At 36.4% G+C, this 27,061-nt stretch overlaps 1 protein-coding gene across 6 annotated transcripts in view; it reads left to right on the top strand.

The window, feature by feature from the left end:
* STXBP4 (syntaxin binding protein 4) overlaps positions 1–27,061 on the top strand; it is a 75,258-nt gene that overhangs the window by 16,121 nt on the left and 32,076 nt on the right. For 5 of the 6 annotated variants that reach the window (XM_086762104.1, XM_086762105.1, XM_086762106.1 and 2 more), the window contains 12 exons: positions 1,613–1,719; positions 2,122–2,305; positions 2,617–2,695; positions 5,450–5,532; positions 6,028–6,124; positions 7,464–7,576; positions 8,511–8,597; positions 10,091–10,156; positions 16,211–16,387; positions 18,482–18,598; positions 19,120–19,169; positions 20,238–20,371. In XM_086762104.1, coding sequence (XP_086618230.1) covers positions 1,613–1,719; positions 2,122–2,305; positions 2,617–2,695; positions 5,450–5,532; positions 6,028–6,124; positions 7,464–7,576; positions 8,511–8,597; positions 10,091–10,156; positions 16,211–16,387; positions 18,482–18,598; positions 19,120–19,169; positions 20,238–20,371 — 1,294 coding nt within the window. Of the gene's footprint in view, positions 1–1,612; positions 1,720–2,121; positions 2,306–2,616; positions 2,696–5,449; positions 5,533–6,027; positions 6,125–7,463; positions 7,577–8,510; positions 8,598–10,090; positions 10,157–16,210; positions 16,388–18,481; positions 18,599–19,119; positions 19,170–20,237; positions 20,372–27,061 lie in introns of those variants that run through there. The other variant, XM_086762108.1, reaches the window with a different exon arrangement.

Below are 27,061 nucleotides of genomic sequence, written 5' to 3'. Positions count from 1 at the left end.
AGTGCAGACTAATAAAATGTATGAATCAGTACTGATTACTGTTTTCATTTATGACAAATGCAATATGTAAATCAGGAGGGCTTGTCAGTTTTAAAAAATAAATAACAGAACGGACTGGTTCAAGTACACAGAACTGTTTATCCAAGTGTCTCCTTTGGCATCCTGAGTTATTACGGTTATTTTGATGTGTAGTTAACCACTTTTTGCCTCTGGCCAGGCAAGAGGGTACAAGTTAATTTCACAAGCAATTAGTTTTACCCCAAAACAGCCTTTAAGTATTTTTGACTGAATTTTTCTAGATTAAGGTTAATCCTAAAATGCCAAGATGGAAGGAAAAACTGCAATGTTTCTGTAGGACTTCTTTTAGTAAATAAATGGTAATAATTCTTCTTTTGTTTTCTCCTATTTTGTTGTGGCTTCTAAAACGTTTTTCTCATTGTGAACATATATTTTAAAGCCTATCACACATGATCGATAGACTGAGACATTAATTTGCAGTAGTTTCTAATATTAGCAGTAGTAGAGGAAATTTTCCGATCTCGGTTATCCTGTTTGAGAAACGTAAGTAGCAAGCATATTTTAAATCTGTGCCACATGAGGGCAGCATTGAAGTGGCTAGCTTTTAACAGGACGGATGCAAGCGAAATAAAAGATCTACAACTTTTTACTTTAATCAAAACCAAAACACTAAGTGACAAAAAAATGTAGTAAAGTGCTATCATAGATTTGAAATAATATAGCTGAAATTATGGTAGTGGGTGTTAAATATGTAAAATTTCACTGGTCTTGAAAAGAGATTTTACGTACTTCCTGTGTACCACCTTCTGTACACAGTTTGTTTCACATGGTCAGATTGATTCTGTGATTAATTTCTTAAGACCTGAAGGACACAGACATGTTGTGTGTAATTTTCAGTTAAATTGCTGAGGCCTTTTATAAAATGTGAGTAAAAAAAGCTTTATCGTAGTGAGAAATCTAGCCTAGATTTCTCAGGTCTTGTCTTACAGTCTCTGAGACAGAAACGTGATATATTCCTGTGTTGGTAGAAAGTTTGCAATGAATTCAACAGAAGCACAAAATTGACAATATTATTTCTGTCGTGGATTTGACTGGTGAATTCCAAATAGACTGATCTGGTTTTCTCATTAAGATTAATATGGCTAGTAAGTGCCTGGAGAGACTCCTGTATAGCCAAGAACATTTGGTTTTGAAATACAAATTAATCCAGCTGAAAGCTGAACTAATTTGTAGAGAAGCTTCCTTCAATCAGATGGGCTGGTACTCCTTGCTGGAAAAAAACATCTACGGTTTGCTTGTTTGGGTCTTTTTAACAGAAGTACACATCTGGGTCCAAATTTCTTCTTTACACAATATCTGAGATCCGTTTGGTCTGATGAAGCTTTTATAATGACCGCTAATGGTGATTAAATGATTGTTTGATCTGCTGTTTATTTCTGGAAGATTGTCAGGCAAAATGTGTAGCCATTCTTGGTGTTTCTTGTCTTGACAGATCCAGAGGAATATGTTGAAGTGCTGTGATTATACAGTTCTTTCTGTAGTGTTAACAATGAATGTAAAATTTATGGTTTGGGTTTTTTATGTATTATGTTAGGATGGACGATTGAAGCCTGGAGATCAGCTTGTATCCATAAACAAAGAGTCACTGATTGGCGTCTCCTATGAAGAGGCAAAAAGTATAATCAACAGAACAAAGATGAGGTATCTCTTACTGTCAAACAGCTAACCCTCCAAAATGGTTTACTATACAATATTTATGATCAGATTGTGAAATGTCTTGTCATGTGTACTTAGAGGAAATGCAAGAGATATTATTTTTTTTAAAATATCCAATTGCAATATTATTTAATAGAAAAGGACTGAAATGTACCTTTTAGACCTGTAGAATTACAATACTTTTGTTCCTTTCAAAAGAAAAAAAAAAAAAACAAACTCACACTATTTGCCTTTTTTAATGATGGAGTATAAAAGATACTTTTAGAAAAATAAATAAATAAAGTCAAACATAGTGTTTGGGAAAATGTCATTTTTGCAAAAGTAGCATATAATTTAATGAACAGTATAGTATACAATATGTTGAAATATTTTTAATTTTACTTTTAGGTTTGATAGTTTTTGCGAGATAGCTTTTATTAGACAAAAAAATATTCCCAGTTACTCAGAGAATCTGCAGCGTCCTTCCAGCCTCTTAACGCCTTCTGTAGCATATGGAGAGCAGCAGGCAGCACTGCTCGGTCCTCTTGCACCTCCTGATGGGAAGCTTGTTTCAACGTTCTCTCCAAATGCTGTGAGTATACTTACTAGTCGTCTTAGTATAAAGTGAGCAAATGGTTGGTTTTCCTAATTTTGCTGGAATTTCAGTATAAGATCGTTTTAATTCACTTTCCATGTTAGTAAGAAGATGACTGGCTCTTTTTCCTGCACCATATTAGTTCTTTGGGATATCCATTTTCTCCTAGGGTTGTTTAGATCTATCCAGCCCTCTTTCTCCCCCTTGTTTTCCTTCCTCTCCCTCTCTTTACATTAATGTGTATTTCTAGTTTGGTTTGGGATCTGCTTTAGAAATGGTATTTCATTACTTTTAATTTTCTTTCATAGGTGGAAACTGGAGTCAGGATGGGAGAGCAGTCTCCAATTGCTTCTCTCGACAGCAGTCCTACTGATGTGTCTGCCACTGGTAAATGCTGATTTAATTCCCTGCCACCCTTTTTTTCTTCAATAACTGTCATACAGCAGATAGTGTGACTCAATAGTCTTTTCAAAAAAGGAATATTACACTGTTTTTGTAGTACTAGGTAAAGGACTGAGATCAATGGATTGTTTAGCAGCTTCTGTCAAATATAACTTACATTGTCTTTAACAAACAGCTGAAAGCAAACAAAAATGAGTGATCACAACATTTGCTATGCAGCAGTAATAATAATAGACTCAGTAGAAACCAGATAATGAAGACTCACATATAGATCAAGATTAGGTTGCCATAGAAACTGTGCTTTCTTGATTTGGTGAAATTCTGTGGATGTACACTGCTTGCACTTTTTTTTTTTTTTTTAAATCAGGGCAGCATATTGGAAGGATAGAAATAACATGCAGACCTCTTTAACGGTTTTTCAATTAATAGCAAATAGAATATATATTTGTATATTTATATTTGAGAGTCATGACATTCAAATAAAGACAATAGTCACTGTGATCATGTCTCTAAATACGTATTTTGAAAACAACACTAAGGAAAAATAGAGGCTGTAGAATTTGGTCAGAACCAAATCTGAACCGAATAATTGTCATTCCCTTGGGGAACAAATACAAGTTGTATTTACAAACAGTGAAAATGCAGTAATCTGACGTAATCGTCACAGTCTCGATTGATGCAGTAATGTAACTGATTATATTCTGTATTTCTATGTGAAGACCTGAGCTTTTTCTTCAGGCGATAGTAAGTAAGCTTAACCTGTGCTTCTCAACCTGATGTCTAATATCCTGCAAAGAGAAAGGACAAACATCCAGGATCTAATTCAGTCTACATGTTGCTCCTGCATTTATTACGGCCCTTATTAGATAACCTAGTTTTAAATGAAACAGTCTGCATATTGCAAATCTGACCGGTTAGCTTGCTCCCTTGAAGGGTGAGCTGACTGAATGTGAGCTTTCCAAACTGGAAAGGTTGTAGTGCTGAAGACACCTGGAATTTATTGATCGCACAGTTTTTTCACACTGATCATGAAAAACACCACAAATAGATCAAGACAAAAGGCTCTTTTTTATTATATTCAGAATATAAGACTCTTGGTTAATAACAGGAGCTTCATTGTTGCTTAAAGAGACCAAGGCAGCCACGGTTTCTTAATACAACTGAATAACATAGCTAGCAGAGTGGAAAGCAGAAACACTTGCAGCTCCACTTTGAACTGGTTCTTGTCATGTTTCAGTTTAGTCTTATTGAATAGCGCACCCTTAGTCAAAGCTGCCACTTCCTAGGATAACCTTGAAAAATTAAAGTAGCCCTTAGGTATTTTTTTTAATGCTGTAAGAAAAATCAGCATAATTTTGAGAAATTCTTGCACGCACTCATACACAAGGCTTTTTCATTCTGAGTTGAAAGCGAGTGTGCCAATTCAGCTGAGGTTCTAGCCCACTGTCTTCAGAATTTAATATAGCATGTGAGAGGTGTTAGTGTCAGAGATTTTCAAGATGTTTTGGTTTATGCTTTTGGCATATAAAGAGAATGTAAATTACTTTGAGCTTGGAAACAGATATGCTGTGAAGCTAAAAAAAAAAAGAATTCTGTGTGATTCCTTCTGTTCCTTTGGAGAGAATCTCAGACTGCAAGATCCTTTAGTTTTCAAATGCTGGTTTTGGTTTCAGTCTCTCTCTAGTCCATTAATGAAATAATGAATTAAGATCTGAATTATATTTATAAATAATAAACACAAAATATTCAATTTCCTTCTGAAAAAAAACCCAAGTCAATGAATTTGTACTATTTACATACATTTAAAATCCAAATAAATTGATAGCTAACTGCTCCTTTTGCCTACAGTCTGTGACCAAAGGCATCCAAAGGTTGTTGCTTCTTGTGTTGTGTCCACAGGTGTGTCTGAAACATGACAAAGCTGTGACTGTATTTCTTGAGTTCCATTAAAACCAAGCATGCACACCGGAAAAAAAAAAAAAAAAGCAATTATTCTGAAATCTTGCATATGGACTCTTAGCTTCTTTTCCTTTCCTCAGCTTAGTCATTTGTGCATGTTGGAAATAAAATAGATGCACCATTATTTATTAATGCAACTAGCTAAAATTATGCAAACTTGTTATATTTCTGACTATAAAGACTGGAGAGGAGAGGATGATGGATGATGGCTTAATGGCTGGTAATTCTTGGGAAAGAGTTCCTTCCTGGGGAAAAAAAGTACTGAGGAGCCTGCTGGAATTCTGTCTGAGCTACCTCCCACCACACAACCCTTAGTTGGCAACAGGTCATTCCCTCTCTTTCTGCAGTGTTTTCTAGATCACTAGATATGCTTTTGGGAACTGTTGATTATGCCGAGGGTGTGTCTTGAAGGTCTTTCTCAGAATTCACAAGTGAGTTTCCTCTTCTGTTTCCAGAGTAACTGTGGAGCTCTGAGAGAAGAGAAAACACCACAAGTATAAGCCATATGCTGGATGAATCGCTCAAAGTTATTCCTAGTTCCTCTCTGCTAATTTGTTACTTGTCACTTTTTGATGTGAAAAAATAGTTTAAGTGGTCGATACCCATAATTTTTGTTTATAGCAATTATGTCCTTTAAAGAAAAAGTCAATCTAAATATTAACATTTATTTGTGGCAAGTGGGTATTTAGCTGGCATCCATTTGATGAGCAGAGCTTCAGAACAAATTTTTCAAAGCAATAGTTACAACTGTATTGTTATTTTATTTTTTTTTCTTCTTAGTTACTGCACCCAGCCAGAATGATGATTATGAGCTGCTAGGGAGGAACTCTACTATTCGTCTCAAAGCAGAAAAGCTAGAGAGGGTAAATACTTTATCATCTCTTGAGTTTTTCTTTCTCCTCCTTCATGATGCATGTAAAACATCTGGAGCATATTTCTAGGTTGACAAACTTTAAGGTATGAATTATACACCAAATTTTCTATCTGGATAGTTCTTTCAGGTTGCAGGCCAATATTTCATTTTATATATTGAGCAAATTACTGTTTTTGTTAATCTAATTACTGATTAACTCTTCTGGGAATCTGAACATCCCTCAGGATTTTTAAGGCAGTTATTAAGGACAAAGGGGTTTGCTTATTACACTCATCTGTATTCAAGGTTAAATAATATCTGAACATCTCTCAATTAGAAGAAAAAGTCACAGAGTGTCTCTGGAATAAAAGTGTTGTCAGTGAGAGTGTGCTATGATACAAAAGCTCTTTGAAGTATAGCTCTTTAATTACTCCCCCATGTCCCTGCAGTCATTATCCCTAGTCCTTTCTTTTTTTTCTCTCCAAAATAACTTTTCTCCTTCCAGGCATTGAATTATCTTGGGATTCAGCCCACAGATGATCAGCAGCAAGCCCTAAGGCAGCAACTTCAGAAAGATTCTAAAGGAACAGTGTCTTTTGGAGGTAATAATTTGTTAATTACCATGGAAAATCATGGAATGTAGACATGATAGATAATAACCATTAATATATTTTCTGTCAGTATTGGACTACTGCTGCAAATAAAATGATACTTTTGAGGCAAGAACCTTATTCTATTGTATAAAAGTAAGCTTGGAATTCTGAAGCTAAGTAATTGGAAAGCAAGTCACAAATTTACCTAATTAAGAGAGCCTTGAGAAAGTTTTGATTTTGTGCTCACAGTTTTTGCTTTGACAATAGGGTCGTATCATTGTTCTAAAAATTACTTGGAAGACTACTGATGGTTAAAGAGACTTCTTAAGCAACTAAACTGACAGATTATTTAACTTCTTTAGTTTGTAAGAAGCAAGAACATTTCAACTGTTGCACATAGAAAGAGATTTGCATGGAGACCATCATGATTCTTCTAGCTAAACCTAATTCTGATGGGAATGAGTTGCTTTTGTTGGTTATGGCAGTTTTGGTAGGTGGCACTAACAATTTAAGAATATTTCTCATAAACTGTGAGGCATGTGATAGTTCTGATGCTAAAAATAACGGAAATTTCACTTTATGAAAAACAGCATCAAACACTAGTATATAAAAAATAATTTCTTGTACTTAACCATCCAAAAAGACACTGGGTTTTCAAGTACGTTATCAAGAAAAGCACTGGATCTTCCATTAGATTTTATGTGGTGTAAACAAACTGACCTTTTTATTTCCACTTTTCTGTCATATTGTAGCAGAATTTTTTTTATACATTCAAAAAGAATGAGTAGTGCAAGCCATGTTGATAGAGAATGCTGCAGCGTTTGTATTTAAAGCTTTCAACTTGGTCAGCATCAATTTTACAAGGTCTCTGTCAGGGTTTTGAAAGACCTACAAAGGAAACCGTGAGCTAGCACAACATTTTTCCTTTATACTGCAGAGACATTGTGTCTCCTCTAGTAAGGTCACTCATTGGGAAGAGCAAGTGTATAACAGGTGTGCAGATTTCTTTTGATTTTTCACAAGGATCTGCTAAATGTAGAGCAGCGCTAACAAGGTACTTTGAAGGTGAACTTCGCACTACCTTTTGTTTTCTTTTCTCCTTCACAACTTGACTCAGGGATATTTTATCCCAAGACCCATTTTGAACATTTTTATTCTTACTCTTACCAGCTTTTCTGTTCAGAGACGTGTCTGATTTTCATATTTTCTCTCAGAAAGCTTAAGGAGGGCAGATGTTGCTTTTGTAAAAGAGTAGCCATACATGGTGATTTCATTAGTTGTGTTGCATCTAGTGATGCTGCTACTGGACTTGTGGACTACAGCAATAACATCGGAACTGTTTTTTTAGATTTTGTTGAAGTATCAAGGAATCTGTTCTCTATGCAATTGAATGCAACAAATGATGACCAAAAATCCGTAACATTTGGGGTCAATGAAATTGCCAGCTTACTGGATTCACAGGTAAAATACATCCCTGTACAGTGTTCAACTGTTGGGGGGAGATTTGGAGAGTTTATTATATGTGAATCTTGGGCAGATGTTTAGAACAGCTCCATATTATTATGTTCTTTAAGATAATGGCTTTAAACTGGCAGAGGGCAGGTTTAGATCAGACAAAAGGAAGAAATTATTTACCATGAGGGTGGTGGGGCGCTGGCCCAGGCTGCCCAGAGAAGCTGTGGGTGCCCCGTCCCTGGCAGCGTTCAGGGCCAGGCTGGACGGGGCTGTGAGCGCCCTGGTCCAGTGGAAGGTGTCCCTGCCCAGGGCTGGGGGGTCGGAACGGGATGAGCTTTCAGGTCCCTTCCAGCCCAGACCATTCTGTGATTCTATGATAACTTAGTTTTTGTGAAGCTTTTTAAAGCAACTTACTTTGCAGAAAGGAATTCTCATAATTATGTTGTGATTTTTTATAAGTATGGACAGTGGTGATTTACTGAGGCTCCTTAATGGGATACGTATTGCTACTACCTGTGTGAGTAATAAACAATTATTGGGCCCAGTGATTTGAACTACTGGTACGGTGAAAATCTCTTTCTTCTCGAGGTGACTTTAAGAAAGAGCATTTGCAGAATAGGAGTACTAAGATAAAATTATGTATTATTTAAAATATTGAAGAAAACAGAGGCTATTCTGTTGTGTTGTATAGAGTGTTGCATTCTTGGTACTTAAAAAAAATGTTATTAATCCTTTTTAACAGGAAAAATAGCTGTTCTTTTGGAAGATAAATTGACCAGAATCTTCTTAAACATTTTTAGTATTTTCAGAGGTTTAAATTCTTTTAAAATTAAGACTATCCTCTCATTTTATTAACAAGATCTTTTAAGATAAGATGTTAAAGATTATGGAACATGCAGTGAGCAATAAATTCTAACCTTATGTACTTAAATACACACAGTTTGTAATGTGTGATTCTTTGGAGGATGACATGGAACGACTTAAGAAAGAAAGAAATGAAGCTTTAAAAGAAATGAGTAAATTAAAGGTAATATTTAATTTTTATTTATTTTAAATTATTCAAGAGACTAATTTCTTTTTGCGTGTATATAGTTTTTCTCTTTAAATTTATTTGCAATTTTGGATGAATAAGTAGAAAAGCAGAGCAAACAGTCCTAATTATGTTTGAAGATCTTATGCTTACAATATGTTTCTGGAGACAGTGAATTTTATTTATTACACTGAGTACTAATGCATTTTTTAATCTGATGCACAGAGAAATGAGACTAAGCAGACATTTCGCAAAAGCGAATTTGGAGAAGTGACTGATTTGCATAGCAATTTTATTTAGAAATCTGTGATCCTAGTAACCGCAGTGTCTGAGCATATGCTAATACTGTTGAAAGAAGTCAGAACTGGAGGATAAATTAATCTGTTTTCAAAATTAATACATACAAAATACATAAGACCTGAAGCAATAAATATATTTATTGTTTCTTAATACCCTAGGTTACAACCACAATCCTACGCTCCTGAGTTTTTGACAACCCAAAAGATAAAAATTCTGGGTTTGTATTTAGGCATACCTGACCCCTGTTCTTGGACAGGACTGGAAGATTGATCGTAGGACACAAGCAATTCTACAAATTGCCTCCTGGTCCAGAACAGTTCTTTCTTGCTATAGATTACAAAAACATTGGGTTGACATCCCCAAAAATCTGTTCTTTGTTCTCTGTGCAAAGATTCTTCTTCTGAAAACTTTGTACTGAAATGAAAGAACTGGATTTACACCGGATGTTGAAGCAGTGAATGCTTTCCTTCAGTCCCTAACTGCTGATGTCAGGCACTGGCAATGATCCGTCTGTAATTGCCTCATTTCTTAGACTCTTCCCTTAACAATGCAAAGTGAGAAATACCCTTGGTCTGACTCAGTATGAGAAGCTTCACGCTTTGAGAGCACTTTTGGGTTTTTTTAAACTTGGTTAGAACTATTAACCTTCTGAAAGTGGTGTACCTACAGGCTTCTGGTGTACGTGGGTGAGTGAAAGAATGGTCAAGCAGACAATGTTGAAAGTAACTTAACGTGGCTATGAGGTTGTACAGCAATCTGATAAAGCCACAAAAATGTCTTTATTCTGCTCGTTTGCTAGGTGGCTAGGTAACAAGAGAGCTAAAATGTATATTTTACTTATATCCAGTAAATAATCCTCAGATGCTCGAGAAACAGTATCAATGACCTCTGAAAAACTAGCTTTTAGAGATAAAAATTTGATTTTGTCACAGATTTTATAAAAGCTGTTGATTATTTATTATTTCCACCAGAACTTTATTAATATGTATGTTTCTGATTATACAACATTATTAACAGACTTATGTTGTGGTCTAAAGACATAGTGGTTGTACAGAATGCAGTAAGTGCATTGGTAGAAGTTAAGTTGTTACCTGTAGTTTTGAAAAAGCTAATTGGATTTTAGGAGTAAAAACATTTTCAGACCTAATTGTTAATTCTTTCTTTCTTTTTTTTTTAAAAAAAACACACAGGAAAAATTGTCTGAATCTATGAATTTACAGAAACAGTTAACAGAGGAGCTACAAATAGTCAAGCAAGTATGTTTATGTTTCTTAAAGGTGTAATAATTTTTTTTTACTGGTTTTTTTTTGTGGAAGGAAGAAAGGAGCACTTCTTTCTCTCTTGTTGCTTGTGTAAACTGTACATTCACACTGATTTCAACGCAAAGTGCTTCTTTTGTAACTACAAAGCTTTTGATGAAAATTGGAGAATATTGATCCTTAAGTTTTTAGAGCAATAATACTTCTCTGCTGTTGAATTGAGATTAGGAACTGTAAGACAAGCTGGAGCAGATAAGTTGGTGTCCTGGTTGTGGCTATGATAGAGTTAATTTTCACCTGAGCTGGGAGGGGAACTGGATCAGGTGGCACCTGTGGCTGGGGGACACAGCTGGGATAAGTCACTGATCAGCTGGGATCATTTACCCAAACTGGCCGAAGGGCCCTTCCATCCCATGGGACATCTGCTCAGTGTATCGGTGAGGAAGGGGCTGAGCAGAGGTTGCTGCTCCCTGGGAGGAAGCTGGGCATCAGGATCCACAGTGAGCTTTGGTACTGTACATTATGTGCTTAAGTGTTTTCTGTTATTGGGTTTTGTTTGTTTGTTCTCCATCTCTGTTTTGTTTTCTTCTGTTATTCTCTTAAATTTTTATTTTTTAATCTCAACCGAGGAGTTTTGCCTTCTTTTCTCTACCAGTTCTCCTCCCTGTCCCACTGGAGGGTGGGGGGAGTGAGCGAGAGACTGCATAGCTTGGTTCCCAGCAAGGCTGAACTGTGACAGCTGGCTAATGACGTAGTGGTACCCTCTGGTCTTCAGTGGCCTTGAAGTGATTTTGCTGTTCTTGGGCAACAGTGTGCTTAATATGCAGTCCTAACTTGAGCTACTTTATATGTCAGCCAGTGTTTTAAGTATGAAAAAATAGATGCGTTGACAATTCTACTTGATATTTACCAGGAAAAAAAAAATAAGACGACATGTTTTGTGAGGAGTGTCTTGTTTCTGTCTCCATATCTGTCTATAACTATGAGAGAAGAAGTCAGAGTTTCTTATGAAATTTAGCCTTCTTATATCTCTTAAAGAAAATTTCCAATTATTTGTAGGTATCATGTCCCTTGTAGCCTGGATTCAAAACCAAGTAACTTTCCTGCTTCTACTGAATATCATCCTGTCAGCTCTTTTCTTCTTACGAGCTGGCCACCTTCCTTCTCTCCTGTACTGCTGCACATATTCCGTGTAGGTTTCTCATGGCTGTCTCTTCCATCAGATGTCATGGGTAAAAATGCAAGATACAGTTTAAAAAAATTCCCCTGTATTTATTAAGACTAGTTTTACGTTTCTACTTATATATGTTTTGCTTCATTATCAGCTTTTATTCCTTGAATATGGGAACTGCTGGAAAGGTTTTTCCCTTAATATTTTGATGTTCCCACCTGTACGCTGTGGGACAGCAGGGACATAAATTGGATTCTTTTTTGGATGAAATTTCACTGGAAATACGTTCCAGTAGTGCAGCTCGTATTTCCACTCGCTGATGGGTGTTCACTGTATTGCTCTAGACGAGAGCAAACATTCAGCCTGTCAGTCTAGGCTAAAGCTAGCACAGAGCACGAACCCCAGCATACAAACAGTGTGGACATCAGCTCCTGCTCTTACTGGGAAGATAAACTGGAAAAAGATGGTTTAAGAGGGTCGGTTTTAAGTGGCAGCAGTGCCCCTCTTATACCACACGAGGTCCTTGTATTTTTATTTTTCTCAAGTACTGCCATGTGATGGTGACAGCTTTGCAGAACAAACCTCCAGGTGATAAATACTCTGATTTCCTAGTAAGCGTTTTAAGTAACTGCGGTTGAAAATGTTCCAAATAGTGAAATGGAAGAGAAATAATAAATTAAATGTAAATACAGCATTGTGTGACCTATATGGGGAGACACAAGGAGGCTTTTAATGGAAATTTTAGTTCTGCTTGCTGCATTTTCAAGTGGTTTATATATATTTCTGTAGTTCTGAACCAATGTTGACACTGACATTCGTGGTGACGTGAGGTTTAAAAAAAAATAAACTACTTAAATTACAAGTTGCCATTTAACTTATGAAGATGCATTCCTGCTTGAGCTGAAGTTAGTGAAATGAGTTAATGAGTACATTATTGAGCCCTAATGGCCTGATTAAAAGTAAACAAACCCACCAAGTGAAGTATGTGATTGAAGTCTTCTGAATTCAGTACAATTTAAACTTTTTTTTTTTTTTTTAAATCGCTGCTTTCCTGAAAAAAAAACCAAAGTTTTAAATGGGGATATAGACTACCAGTCATATATTGGAGTATCTTTTGCGGTATTTCTGTTGTCTACTAATTGTGAATCACAGAGATTACAGCTTAATTAGGACAGACATACAAATATTCTGGTTAATGAACATGTTTTGTTAGTACTGATTCATTAAACACTACTTGAATCAGTAGCTGACAGGATAAACAAACTCTTAAGATGATAAATATTGCTAAATTTGAAATGTGGTAGTAGTTATTTTCTAATATTGGTCTATGACAATTAAAATATGTTAATTGATATACTTTTACTTTGAGATTGTGATATAGCACTAGCTTTGGATCTTAATTGGAATCATTTGGAAGCTGAAATTGGCACAAAATGTAGAAAGGCACTTGAGTACTTCAAGTCTTGTCAACACCATGAATGTGAAATCTGTAATGATGTCTTCTGTCTTCCTGGATGAGTTTGAGTGTATCCTGTGCTACCTTAAAGTCCGGGCTCATACCAACCTGAATGATCTCTTTTTTTATTGCCATTATTGTGAGCTGAAGCCCCTCAGCTAGACATCATAAATGTGAAAGGTCATAAAGACTGGGTACTGTTAGTGGTATCTCGTACTGCTGGACTTGTATTTCACAGGGCTAAGATTTGCTATTCTATGCTTCTGTTCTCTAAGGGGAAAAGAGGTGCTTTGAAGACCAGGGCTTGAACGGCTGCTATTTTGGAAGCAGTATATAATTTATTTCACCCTTCCTGAAAGAAGTGTTTGCTTTATTTTTATTTTGTTATTTTTTTTCTTTTAACATATAATAAAGATAGTCAAGTTCTTTTAAAGGATGTTTTCAACATACAATTTTTTAAAAATTAATAAATAAATAAAATTAAATTGTAACTACAATTTTTCATCTAGTTTAAAAGAACACCTTTGTTCCCGTCTTTGTAGTGACTGGAATATTACTTGGATAAAACCTTCTCCTGATCCTTGAATTTAACCAAGGAAGAAATAGATCCTGGCTTTGAAAGAAACCTGTACCTTGAAATTGATTCTGTATGGATTCTGTTTCTCTCCTCCAGCCTGCAGTTTCTTATTTGTGGTAGTGGCCTCACCAGACTAGGGAAAATGGTCCCGTCGAGCATTTATATAGATGAAATACTAGCAGCTGCAGATTGCTTTTCTGTTGCATCCTCATTCATACAAGCAGTTGAATGGGACAAGAGAAAATCCATCTGATCTTCGCTGGTGGGGGGCCCCTTACCTGCCTAAGAAAGAGCACCCGCAATGTCCCGCAGTGCCAGCTTCCGTAACTGTAGAACGGGGAAACCTGGTGGTATCGGTTCCCTTTGTGCCTCCCTGCTCTAGCAAACAGCTCTGGTTTGTCAGAAAATTTTGCTAATTCGGTTGCAGTGTGGGTAATCGCTTCATTGTACTGTAAGAATCCATTGTTCGTTAATTATTCCTTTAGGTCTTTCGCTGTTGAAATCTGGTCGTACTTAGTCTGCTGTTACAGAGAAATTAGTGTTCAACAATTGGGTTTCTGAAAAAACAATGGAGGAGTAAAAGCAATTCTGGATTATAAGAGATTAAACCTTTATCTCAAGAAGGTCTTATTCAAAATGAAGACCTCCCTTTTCATTACAGCAATTTTCACATGACTTTTCTGATGCCAGCTTATTTAACCAATTCCTCTGTGTGCATTTTTAAGATGCCACCATTTGGCAGGGCCTCTGTGTTCATTTCCATTAGTCAAACTTAACGTCAGAGCATCTTTTCACTGTTGTCTCCAGGAGCCTTTTTTTCCACCTCCAGCCTGTTGCTGAAGGCTATCACATCATCCCAGGGCCCAGCTTTGCTTGCTGTTGAGCCACACAGTTTCTTACAGTGGTGAGAAGATGCCCTCTACAGAGGCAGTAATTTTGACCTCTACTTTGGTAGCTTCATAACTTCTTCCTCTTCTCTGAATTGTTTCTAGGAAAAGGAACAGCTACGAGCAGCTTGCAGGAGGGGTGGGTTGTTCTGGTGGTCTTTCAGTGAGTGGTCTCGGTGCACTGTTGTTAGTGCTGTGCAGACAGACAGCTGTAAAACGAACTAGCCAAATCACAGAAAGAGGTGCAGCAGCAAGCTTTTGAATAATCTGTGTTTCCAGGTGGAGGCGATCATCATGTAGAATAGACTAGTCTAATGCTTTGTGTTTCCAAAAGAAAAAAAAATAAAAATCACTACACTTGCTGTCAAATTAAAGGTTACTTAAATGTATCTCTTGCCACTTCTGTTCCTATGACAGAAACCTCTAAACTGTCTAACAGCAGCGTGATCTGTATTCCCTGACGATGCTGCTGTTTGCTACATGTGCAATTACTTCTTCTAATGCTTCATTTTCTAAGAGACCAGAATGTCCCTGGCAATCATCCAAATGGGTATTATATTGCAAAGCTATTGTATATATGAGGAAGATGATGTCCTATATATCAGTCATTGAGATTAGTTTACTTATAGCCTGAAATAAATATGTATTGTTTATTAAGACTAACAGCGTACAGGTTAAAAGTAATCTTAAATTGAGATCGGTAGATCAATTTACAGAAAAAAACATTATGACAAAGTATAGGAAAACCTGACTTGAAGGATATTGATTGCACAGAACAAATGCTTCGAAGTTAGGAAGTAATAGAATTAAATCTGCTTTTATAAGCTTAACTGACCTCTCTAGCCATTTATATTGTGACACCTGTTAAATATTATATGGCATTTCTTCCACAAAAATGGGAAGACTTGGTATTTAGATTTTTCAGAAACAATGATTTCAAGCCTAGTTTCTAGAAGGTTAGATTCATAGTGTGTTTCTCCTCTGCCCCTACCTGTTCCCCCTCTAATTCCATTCACCACCAGGATATAATTCTAATAATGAGCTATAACAGGTAGATTAGGAATAGAATAGTCACGTAAGTATCCTTACCTGAGGAAGGCAAGGAAGGTATAGCTCTGTGAATTTGTGTATTTAAAGCTTATAACTTTACTGATTCAGAAAAATTCACATGAAGTGAATTTTTCCACAGGTTAATAAAAAGCTAAGGGGAAGGATGGTTTACTGGTTTTGGTGCCAGTGAGCCTGTATGACGACATTTTTGATGAGCAGTTTGTTTGTTTTTTCCTAATGTAAACTCATCTGTTGTCCAGACCTTCAGTTTGACTTTCTAAATCTGCAAATCAAAGTTAACTTTGATTCAGTAGTAAAATGAACTGAGCAATATCCTTCTCGAAATCAGATTTTACAGCATCTAGGGATGGCTTTAGCTGAATTAAAAGCTAACAGTTTCTAATATAAATTTTATATAGCACTCTTCTGTGATAGTACAGGATAACGATATAAGAGCAGGAACTAGGCAGAAAAATAAAAACCAGCACTTATGCTGAGAACAGTGTGAACTGAATGCTTGCATTAGAAGTCCATCTACATGATGTGTGTACTCTCAATGGATTCTGAATTCAGGCAATAATAATAATAAAATGAAATAACATCTCATTAAAGTACTTTTGTAGTAGAGAAGTGATGGGGCAGATTAACAGCATCAGGTGCATGTCTACAAAACCTTTCATTCATTGAGATTTACAGTAATCATAGAATTTATGATTTAATTTATTAGAAAAATAATCTCTCTCTGTAAATACCTGTTGTTATTGGTATGCACTTAAAAATTAGCGGTTGAGCCACCTGACCAGAAATACTAAAAGGTAGCCCTAATGCCAGCTGCAGTACTTCTGAACTAAATCTGTACTTCTTTGTTAGCTGGAGTCATGACTTTTCAATTAAATCCTGTCATCTATAGGAAGCCAAGGCAGCTGTAGAAGAGACGAGAGCCCTGCGAAGTAGGATTCATCTTGCAGAAGCTGCACAAAGGCAGGCCCGTGGAATGGAGATGGACTATGAAGAAGTGATTCGCCTGTTAGAAGCTGAAATTGTAGAGCTGAAGGCGCAGCTCACTGATCATTCTGGCCAAAATAAAGTAAGCAAAGCAGTCGCCTGTTGTAGTTACCATGGTTTCCTTGCTGTTGTCATGTATCTTGTTTTCATTTTCTTTTCATCTGCTTTTCTAAAGTAGGTCACTGTTTGTCTTGTATTATTCAATAACTGGAATGATGTGTAGCGAAGGGGGTAATGAGAAGTGTGTGAGTCTTCCTTTATCCAGATAGCTGTGGGCTGGAAAAATAGGAGCTAGAAGCCTATGTGGGTCGTAGGTCAAAATGGCACATCTCGAGCATTAAAGCATGGGATAGTTTCTGGACTGCGGGTACATCGGCTTTAAAGACTAAACATACGTTTGCATGGTTTTGTATTTATGTAAAAATGGCCTTCACATTTATGTTTCTGTTAGGCAAATAATAACAATATAAAGTGCAGTACTGTTCTTAAGTAAATTCAGATTTAATTTAACAGTATCCTGACAAAATGTTTTTTTCCTTAAATTGAGCCTCGTATTAAAACCACTTAATCTCCAGTGAGGCATTTCAAAGCATGCTGAAGAATAAAATATTTGAAGCACTTTAAAATTTTTCTCCATAACTGCAAATCCATTTTTTTACACACAGTTTGAACAAGCACAAGCAGGTTGGCATTTGTATGTTTACCTTGTTTTTCTCATGAAAAATGGATGTGCATATGAATTGATGAAGAAAACCTCCTGAAATGTTGCCTTATTTCATCCTGAGAATTAATTCAGTATTACAAGGTATTAAAAGGTCAGCTGAGCTCTATGTTATACAAGCTTGCAAAGAGGCAGCATAGCAGGTACCCGTAGCTCCTGGGGAGGAATTCCTCTCACCTAATTATGAGTGTGTGTGATGAGTTGAATCAGACCCTAGAAGTTTGTCTTTCTGAGCATCTGGGTGAGAAGCCCCATCTTTCATGTCAGGCGTTTTTGAAGCACTGTTTGTTTTCTAGGACTTGAATAAATATCAACATTTTAAGAAATTAAGAGTGTGTGGGTTGCTTTCTTAGAGATTTTTTTTTTTCTGAGATGCTGGCTTGAATTCCTGAAATTCTGAGTGAGCACTCGAATATTTGAGTTGAGATTTGATTCTCTGCATTTCTTAATCAACAGAAGCAGTATCAAGTAGGTACCAGCTCTGTAGTATACTCTTCTAGATATAAGAGAGTGAGGTCCCTGTGAGGGCTTACCAGCTCCTTCTCGAGTAGTGGACAGTGAGATTACCAAAGAAAGGTGTTTTAACCAACATATTCTCTGACATTCAGAGTGATCGTGATTCTGCTGCTTTGTACAGTGTATACAAACAGATGTGTGTACTCATTTGCTTCAAGGAAAGATAAAAAGTGGGGTTTGGTGGTTCTTTGTAAGAGTTTTATAGTAGGTAGTGGGCTTTCAGAAAAGATGACGTGAAAGTTTATTTTTAATTATAGTGATATTTCCCAAATTTTGGAGAGTATTTTAGTCTAGATGTCTGTTCAGCAGACAACTTAGCTAAGTAAACGTGCCCATGTACATGTGAAGACTTCAGTTGTGGTCCTCTCACAAACAGTGCCGGGGCTCAAGCTGAAACCTTGAGCCTCCAGAACTTGATCTGATGGGGCTCACATCCTCTGTAGCTGAGGAACAGAGGGATGCCTAACACTGATCAATAGGTTATACAGGTGCACGTGGAGAAATCCCAGGGGGTAATTTTCTCCAAGATATGGGATAATTACTCTGTTGGCCAAAGGATGCACAGATGCAAACTAGTGGATTGGGCTTGTTCATGTACTGGCTGTTTATGCCACCCTACTGGGAGATCCTGTCCCCATCAGGTTGGTATTTTTGGTCCATTCATGAATCAGTTCAAACTATCTTAAGTTTCAGCCCTCTCACTGCTGTTAGCTGCCAATTTTCATTTACCTTTATATCATTTGCCAAAATCTGTTGCGGTTTGGGGACTGGTTTGCTAGCAGGTGAGGCATACCTGCCTCAGGAGCAGCTGTGTCTTTCAGGAACGTAGAAAAGAGTGTGTGTGCAATATTTCAGACATGTGTTCCAGTTCACACTGTGTAGCTATGTGAGCCATGGGAGAAAATTATTAGAATAAAAGCCTTAAAATATCTTTTCCAGGATAACATCCAAGACTTGAGAAAGAGAGTTACAGTGCTTGACTGCCAGCTGCGGAAATCAGAATCGGCTAGGAAGACCTTTGAGGTGGCTACTGAAAAATTGCTACAGTTTGTTGAGGTAACTTTGCCTTTCATTTCTAGCAATATATTATTTGGAAGAGTTTTGTGTTGATATTTCTGAGGAATAAACATAGTAAACTGACTACAAAGTAGTTTGCAAAGATCCTTTCATTGCTAGAAATAAAGGTGATGTATAAGTGTACAGATCCATGCAGGAATTTAGTTAATCTTTATGTTTTGTTATACGCGAAACAAATGAAGCTGATCAGATTATTTTTTTCACCTAATTTTTTCACAAACTCATATAAATTTCTGAAATTCCCCAGAGGAAAAAGGGAGAAAAAGTAGTATTTGATAATATTTTGAAATATTATGAAACAAAAACAAGTCTTGTTGTTATGTTTTATTTTGTTTAAAGGGGTTATAATATTTTGGTGTTTACTTTAACACTTCTAGCTGGGAGAGACCAGACTCTGTAATTACAAATTAAATCCCCCACACCCAAATAGAACATCAAATTATATGATTTTTTGACTGTGTCAATTTATAAACTGTTAACTTCTTGACTATGGCCAACAGGTTGTGCATGAAATACTTTCAGATAACTCTACTTCCTCGACAGTTTTAAGGTAATGAAATAGCATAGTTATTAATATTCAAATGGCAATATTAATATTGAAAAACTCTACTATTCTTTCCAAGTCTTCAAAAACTGTCCTGTAGCTATTTTTCCTACATTTTCTGCTGTGTGGTTCTGAGTATCATTTTATTGGAGGAGTGGGAATGTCATGAATTATAAATTAAGCTTTCAGGATACAGCTTCATTAAAAACCTCAGAATTAAATTAAAACAGTTAGTAATTACATAGCTATGGTTGTCTGGATGTTTCCATAAAGTAATTATAATGTGCTAGGGATTAGTTAAAATTACAAGGAACCTTAACAGTGGATTATAATTACTTTGGGGTTTTTTTTTTACATTTGCCCAAGTGATTTTGCATCATTATTAATCAAGTAGCGTAGAAATAAATTGATAACAGGCATATCCATTTAAGCTTTATTACTTTTCTTGTTTAAAAAGGTACCTAGGAATACCCAACAAGATTTAGAGCAGCCTTTGGTCCTTCAGAATATCAGCATGATTGTGCCTACATATTCCAGATAGTGTTCCGTTAATATTTATTGAAGAGTAAAGTTGTTTGGTCCTGTCCCACCACCTTTTTCAGTAAAGCTCTCAAGGAAATCAAATCTATTTCAGTGAGGTTGGCGCTGCACAAGAGTGATGTTGCATATTTTATAAAGTTCGTAGCCTTTATTTTAGTAAATGGATTGAAGTATAAAATGCAAAACTAAGGTGACAAACTGACTCACTAACAGCGTAGAAGAAAAGAATTGGATCTCCTAAAGCAGTGTCCCTTCTTAAATGCTAATATGGAAATTACTTTTAAGTAAATTACTTTTCTGACACCCGCTGAGTTCTTAACACTAGATTTTGAGACGTGAATGTTGTTTGAATATATTTTCAATATTGTACAGACAGACCCGCTTCTGAGGCAAACTCGTCTGTTTGGTCATATGAACCTTTTCTGTTCATACAGAGAGACCAAAGCCAGTCTAGAAACACAAGTTTACTTTATTAAAAGTAACAATTTCTTTTATAATTATACAAATAAACATTACTATTTTTTGTTCTCTTAGTGACAGAAGAGCAGCATTGTCTACTAAAGCACTTGTTGCACGGTTGGGAAGGATTGGACCTACTGTCACAACAGCTCTTGCAGGAGAAGCCAGAGACCTTGCCAAGTCTGTCCGTGCCATTTTGGAAGTAGATTGTGAGTGAGTGTGTGCGTCCTTGTGTGCATGCCCACATGTATTCGCACACGTAAATACTTCCTTTCTTCCATCAAATGTGGTGGCTTTAGCATCTTGCTTGCTGATTGACAGTAGTGTGTTTCAGTAGTCATCATGTGGGGTTTGTTGGTTTTTTTCCCAAATGTTTAAAAAAGGATCCTGAGTAGAGGTTCTGGGATTGGGTTAGGACTATGGTATAGGTAAGGGATCCAGGGTTCAGTGTCTTTCAGAACAGTGGAAGACCTACAAATAGAGAAGGGCTGCTGCTGCTAAGGGCTATCCCTGCTGTTTTTCTAACCCTAACCTTTACCATAACCTAAACTTAACCCTACCTACAGTCAGAACCTTCTCCTGCAATTGGACTGTTTTCATATGGCGATTTGACTGCTTTTCTGTTGTGTCCTACACCCAATAGAGTTTGTTCCAGTATTATTTTTTCATTTCATTCCAAGATTACAGAGCTGCCTTAATTCTGACTGCTGAAGATTTAGTCAGTACTTCCTAGGACTGTTATAGAATGCAGAATGAGGAGAAACTAGTGTCTGTCTAGAGTTGCGAGTGGTTTTCCCTAGTAATGCCCTTAAAATAGTAAGTGCATTTCCTCCTAACCTTTAAGCAGGTATCCCAGGATAGTTTATTGCATGCATTTTACCAGTGTCAAAGGGGGGTAACGATAATGGCCTTATTTAAGCGAATTGGGTGTATTTTCTAATTCACTGGAAGTTGTGGAATAAATAATAGTGAGACTTTTACAGAAAATATCTAGAGGAAACAAAGAACAAAAAAACTAAATTGAATAAATCTTTGTAACAAACAGTGTTTTCAATTATAATGAAGTCGCGGAATACTTTTGGCTCATAGATATTCTTCCAGGAAAATGCATCAAGTATTTCCATATGTTATTTCTAATAGCATATGTGTTGTTTTGTTAATTGTCAGTTGAAAATTCCTTCTATTTATATTAAGGGAGGAGTTTTGTTCCTCTTTTACTGTACTTTTACAAGCTTTTAGGAAGAATATGATGGCTTAGTAAATCAAGAAGGTATTTATTCTTCTGAGGTTCAGCCTGGGAGTAGGTAGATGTTTTTGAAAAGACTTAATAAATCAGAGACACACAATACATTTCAGCCTGTTCTAGAAGAGTTGACTGGGCAGGTGAAAAGTTCCATGCAAGCTGAAATTAGTTGCCTGTTACAGAGTGCAGTAAAGCCGATGGAGGGTACTGGAGACTTCAGTGATTTGCTGCCACAGAGCAGATCATTTAGAGATCTCTCAGTGGATTCCTTTTTTTCTTTTTACTTTTGTTCTTCTGTTTCCTTTGCCATCTGCTCAGTCTTTCTTTTGGGTTCATCAACAGGGTTTTATCTAACAAACACCTCATGAAAGGAAAAACGTAAGTTTAATATTAAAAAGATATTTGGTTCTGTTAGTAGCATTCATCGTTCATCCAAAAACAATATAACGAGGACTTTCTGTAGTACAAGATCATCTTGATGTAAACATTAGGAGGAAGAAGTCAGAAGTAAGCATCATATGGAATTCTAGAGACTTGGGTTTCCTTATCTCAAAAGACATCACCTGAAACTCATTGAAACTCATTGGGGGGAATATTTCCATTGACCTTGATGGGCTTTAAACAGAAGTGGTGAATGCAGGCTATGTCAACAGGATTTTGGAATATAAGCTTTAATAACTCAGTATGTTAAACCACAGAGATATAGATCCTTCTTCCAAGATACAAAGGATGCATCAGAAGATTTCTCCAAATTTTCAGAAAATCAGAGCATTATTGTTAAGGATTTTTAAATGTGAATTTTGAAGTCAGGAAATGTCCTTGAGGAAACAAATCCTTCAGAGTTTTAGATCTGGTAGCAGTTCATTAGCAAATAGGATAGGTATTTTTATTTAAAATTGGATGCGAACTGGCAGAGTAAATCATTCAGAGGACAGTGCAGATTCAGTGTCAGTTCAGTATGCACCTTCATCAAACTATGATTAGAATATAAAGTTATTCCAGAGTACGTTTTTTCCTGGAAAACTTACAGCAGAAAATTAATGCCAAAATGAGGAACATGAAGATTTCCAGAATCATGTAAACCTAGCAGAATTTCCTGACTGTAATGCTCTATTTTCATACCAGAATGTTTACAAAATGTTATTTTGCTGATTTTACATGAGCATGTATCGAAGTATTTTAATGAAGATTTTATTGCTCTGGGGAGTGAATGTAGCCTGCAGTTTCGTTTGGAGGTACGTGTATATCCTCAGGTCACTAACAGAAATCTGCTCCCATTGGTAAAAATTAGACTAGTTCGTGAGCGGTTCCTGTAATAAACTGCATGCAGTTGGAAATGTAAGAAACGCCTCTAGCTTATTATACGGTTCCCAGTTCAGATAATCAAAATTAACGTATATTTTGATCATGTTTACCTATAGTTGAGCAGACGTGTCAGTTCTAATCCAGCTTAGATGGACTGATTTGCAAAAATAAAACAGAAACAGCCTGACTCATTACTGGAGTTTGTGGAAAGCTGGTGAATTATGGTTGGCAGTAATTGTTGTATCAAAAATTTGAATATTCTTTTTACATTGTTTGGGAATTAATTTAGAAAAGGAATGAATAAATGTATTTGAGGAAATGTTTCAAGATATGAAAAATGTCTTATTTTGACGTGATTTATGCCACAGTTATTTACTACATCACCCTATGGAGAAGAAAGCAAAATAAGAAGATAAAGTTGTTCAGAAGTGTCCAGAATATCAGAATTTGAGTCACTGGTGGAAGTGAAAAGAATAACAAGGGCCAGGAGAGGAGATAATTGGTTTTCCACCATAGACAGTGGTAGAGTTCTGTCACACTGAGTTGTTTCTGTCAGGCTACACAGAAAATCGTGCAAGGAAAACTTCCAGTTCCAAATGCAGCTGAATTCTAATATGTGGTTGTGCCAAATGTAATAGGTAGGATGCATGTTAGAAAGCTCTGGAGCCACGGCAGGGATCCATTTTATGAACCTGAGAGTTAAAAATAGCCTGCAGAGAAGGATTTAAAGATTGAACGTCATCCTTCTGAGTTCGTTCTGATTTGGAGAGTATTACAGATAGATTTGGGCTCTGACAAGCTTGTGTATGAGATTAAAGCTTTAAACCTCACTTGCTTTCTCTCTCTCTAAAAAAATAAATAGTTAAAGCAGAGTAACTATTTAATAGCATTCTGTCTGCAGTCCTCTATGCAGATGTTTCCCATGTGGTACTGTTTACTTGCAGATAGGCTGTCATAAAAAGGGGCCTCTTGTGTATGTAATATTTCATAAATATCATCTATCGAAGAAGAAGGTGTAATAGACATTGCATTGCAGACTGCAAGTTTTCCTTTTTTCCAGAAAGATGTCCACCAGATAATAATTTGATAGAATCATAGAATGGTTTGGGTTGGAATTTGTTAATGAATTCTTAGAGAATTGCCGTTAATATTTCTGAGATAGCTAAGTGGATAAAAATGTATAGTTGGGCAACCAGCATGATATATTTTACCTTCTAAATAGAACTTCTCTTTCATTAATTGCTTCATTTCGTACAACATGAAGTAAAGGAACCCTAACCAAAATACCTTTTGGATTCATTTACAATACATGTGAAACAAAGTCTAGGTGCAAAGACGAAGTTGTAGAGTGTTCTTCCAAAACTGGAAGGGACTGCTTCCCTTGTTAAAGATCATAGAATCATAGAATGGTTAGGGTTGGAAGGGACCTCAAAGGTCATCTAGTCCAACCCCCCTGCAAGGAGCAGGGACATCCCCGACTAGATCAGGTTGTCATCCTTGACAACCAGGTCAAAATGACATATTTATGAATTCGGCACACAAACTGTCCTCTTCCTCTGTAGTAGCATGACATTTTACCTGAGGGAAGAGATTTAAAGAAGTTCAGTGTATTCCTGAAAATCTCCAAGTACATATTGCCTTGTGATAATGCTGCAGATCAGTTTTCAGCTTTGTAGGTTGAATGACACCTATGTGAAGTCAATTTGGCGATTCTTCAAGTGAGGACTCTTTTAAAAACCAGCACAGCTTGTTTTCCAGTGTTTACTACTACAGGATCCTCAAGATCCAGAAATGCAAATAAGAAAGCAATAAACAGAGTAATCAAGCTCATCCCTTGAAAGATTCATCCTTCATCTTCTTGAAAGACTGTAAGCTACTTTTAGAAACCTAAGTTGAGAGGCCTTTCTGCTTTGTAGAATACAAGCATCTCCCGAAGACATAAAATTACTTTTATCGTACAAAGGATAATAATGCCTCAGTGAAGGAACCGGAGCATTTAAAAGTAGTTGCTTGCTGCACTTAGTAGACCATATGGTGCAAAATGATGCTAAAAAGAATTCAGAAAGTATTTTCTTCTTTTCTATTATAAAATTAGAAAAGAAATACACTTGGTACTGGTAACAGCCAAAATCTGATTAATCCTGGAACATACTTATCCCTTCATAAAAGGGCAGGCAATCGGCATTTTGAAATGTGCACTAGCATAATGCAGCTTTCAAGTATTTTGTCTGCTAATTTCCTCACTCTGCCTCTGAAATTTCGATCAAAATAATACAATCCTGCTCTTGTTGATATAATCCCAGTCATCAGTATCTATTAAGTGCTATGAAGCCTGCTTCTCTGCTCAGCAGGCACTCAAGCAGAGCACCTTGAACTGTTTTTTCCCATCGTGTTCCTTTAATCTGTTGTCAGCCTGGGATCTGACACATGGCAATCATGCTGAAGTTCACTAAAATGAACTACTATGGCTTCCAAAAGTCCTGCGTACCTTACTGATACTGATCTTGCTAGCAACAGTAGTCACTGTACATTTGATGATGAGGATCCCACAGGCAGAAGTTTAGTTGCTTGGTTTTTGTGTTCCTTTTCCTTGTTTGCTGACTGTAAAAAGAAGGCAAATGGAAACTGCTGGTCCTTCTCTTGATAGTTAAGTTGCTTTTGATTTTTGGACCACAGAGTCTTACATCTCAGGTATTCAGAGCTGAAATATGGAATCTGTCCACTTCATCAGCTTAGGTTTTTTGTTAAAAAATTATATTTCCCATATTATGGTCAATTGCCAAAACCATTCCATATTCAGCAAAGTGTTAGTTGTCTCCTCCCATTCTTTTGCCAGTGTGGGTAGAACAAATTTATAAGGGAGAGTAGCAAGTCTTCACAAATAACAATTTTGCTTTTTTGAGAAGAGCTAATATTTTTTAAATACTCTTATTTCTTTTATTTATTTGTTGCAGCACTGGTGTGTTTGTTTATTACAACAGAATTAATGCCATATACATTATGACTATTTTGTTCTTGAAATTAAAGATACAACAGTGCTATAAATTTGCACAGATAATTGGCTGTAGTTCATCAGAATTCTGAAAAAGTTGACATGTAAGCCTGGGCTGTTCCCCCCCCTCGCTGCCTGTTTGGTTTATGTCTGTACATCAGAATCCAGATGAAATTGTAACACGGGTAGCAAACCCTGGCTAACTTGACTTTTGTTAATTAGGCTAGTGATATTAAATATGCATTTTGCAGAGGCTGAGTATCAAAATATGAGTCCTCTGTTGACCCCAAGAGTATTGTCTGATTGCTAGCGTTTGCTGCAATCACGTTGCTGTGTCTTTTTATATTTTTAGTATCAGAAAGAGAAAATTATTTCCTGCAAGATCATCTTTGTGGGGACAATTCTGCACTGGGAGGACTGCATGCCTTTAATATTATTTCAGCTGATAAACTAGAACTGTGCCTTTTCTTCCTTACTGGAATAGCTGCTTGGGAAGGAGCAGCATAATGATAACTAAAGAGAATACTCCATGTATTCATTGTTCTGGCAAGGCCGTAAATATTTCAGTGAATTACTGAAATCAGAAATAGAAGAGACCCATTAAATTTTACAGCGTATGTCCTGTACACATCTGTAGAGCTCCCCTTTTTAATAGTTTTTGACTAGCAAAAGAAAGAAATCTTAAAATAAATGCTGTATGTTTTAAAGATAAGGAGGTTATGTTTGTCAGTTAAACATTTTCTGAGACAGTACTTCCATTAGAAAATATTAATTTGGTGAAATGAAAATGTATTATTCCTTTGAAACTTTCAACAACAACAACAAAAGAAGTGAGTTTTCCCAAAAGAGAATTTAACAACTGTTTTATCCAGTGGAATATTTCACAGTTTTGCTAGTCCCTAAAGGTTGAAAAATTTTTCCTCAAAACAAAAATACTTAATGGGAGGGTGATTTTCATTTTTGTAGACAGTAATAATATTAAGTTATTAAATGAACTTTTTACTGTTTAATCTTTTCTGAGTTGACACTTTTAAAGAAAGATAAATCCCAGAATCACATTGGTCATTTTGGAATATGACCTGGTCATCAGTGACTCCTTCTGCTTGCAGAATCATGCAATTCTGAGCTCATGGGGACTGTTGTCTTTTGCCACAGAATATTGGCCGTGTATTCCTCGTGTAGCATCGCGGCATTATTCCAGATGTTGTCAGCTTCTCAAGAAATATGCTCTAAAACACATTTTTCCTTATGCAAGAGCAGTTTGTCTTGAATTTCGATTTTTGTTACTCTCTTGTTTGCTCCCTCTTATCTTGCAAAGACAAGATAGGGCAAGACAGGAGCTTCACGCTGCTCCTGCCT

This window comes from Chlamydotis macqueenii, chromosome 18, assembly GCF_036417535.1.
Source record: "Chlamydotis macqueenii isolate bChlMac1 chromosome 18, bChlMac1.mat, whole genome shotgun sequence".
NCBI lineage: Eukaryota > Metazoa > Chordata > Aves > Otidiformes > Otididae > Chlamydotis > Chlamydotis macqueenii.
This window is presented reverse-complemented; position numbering and strand designations above follow the sequence as displayed.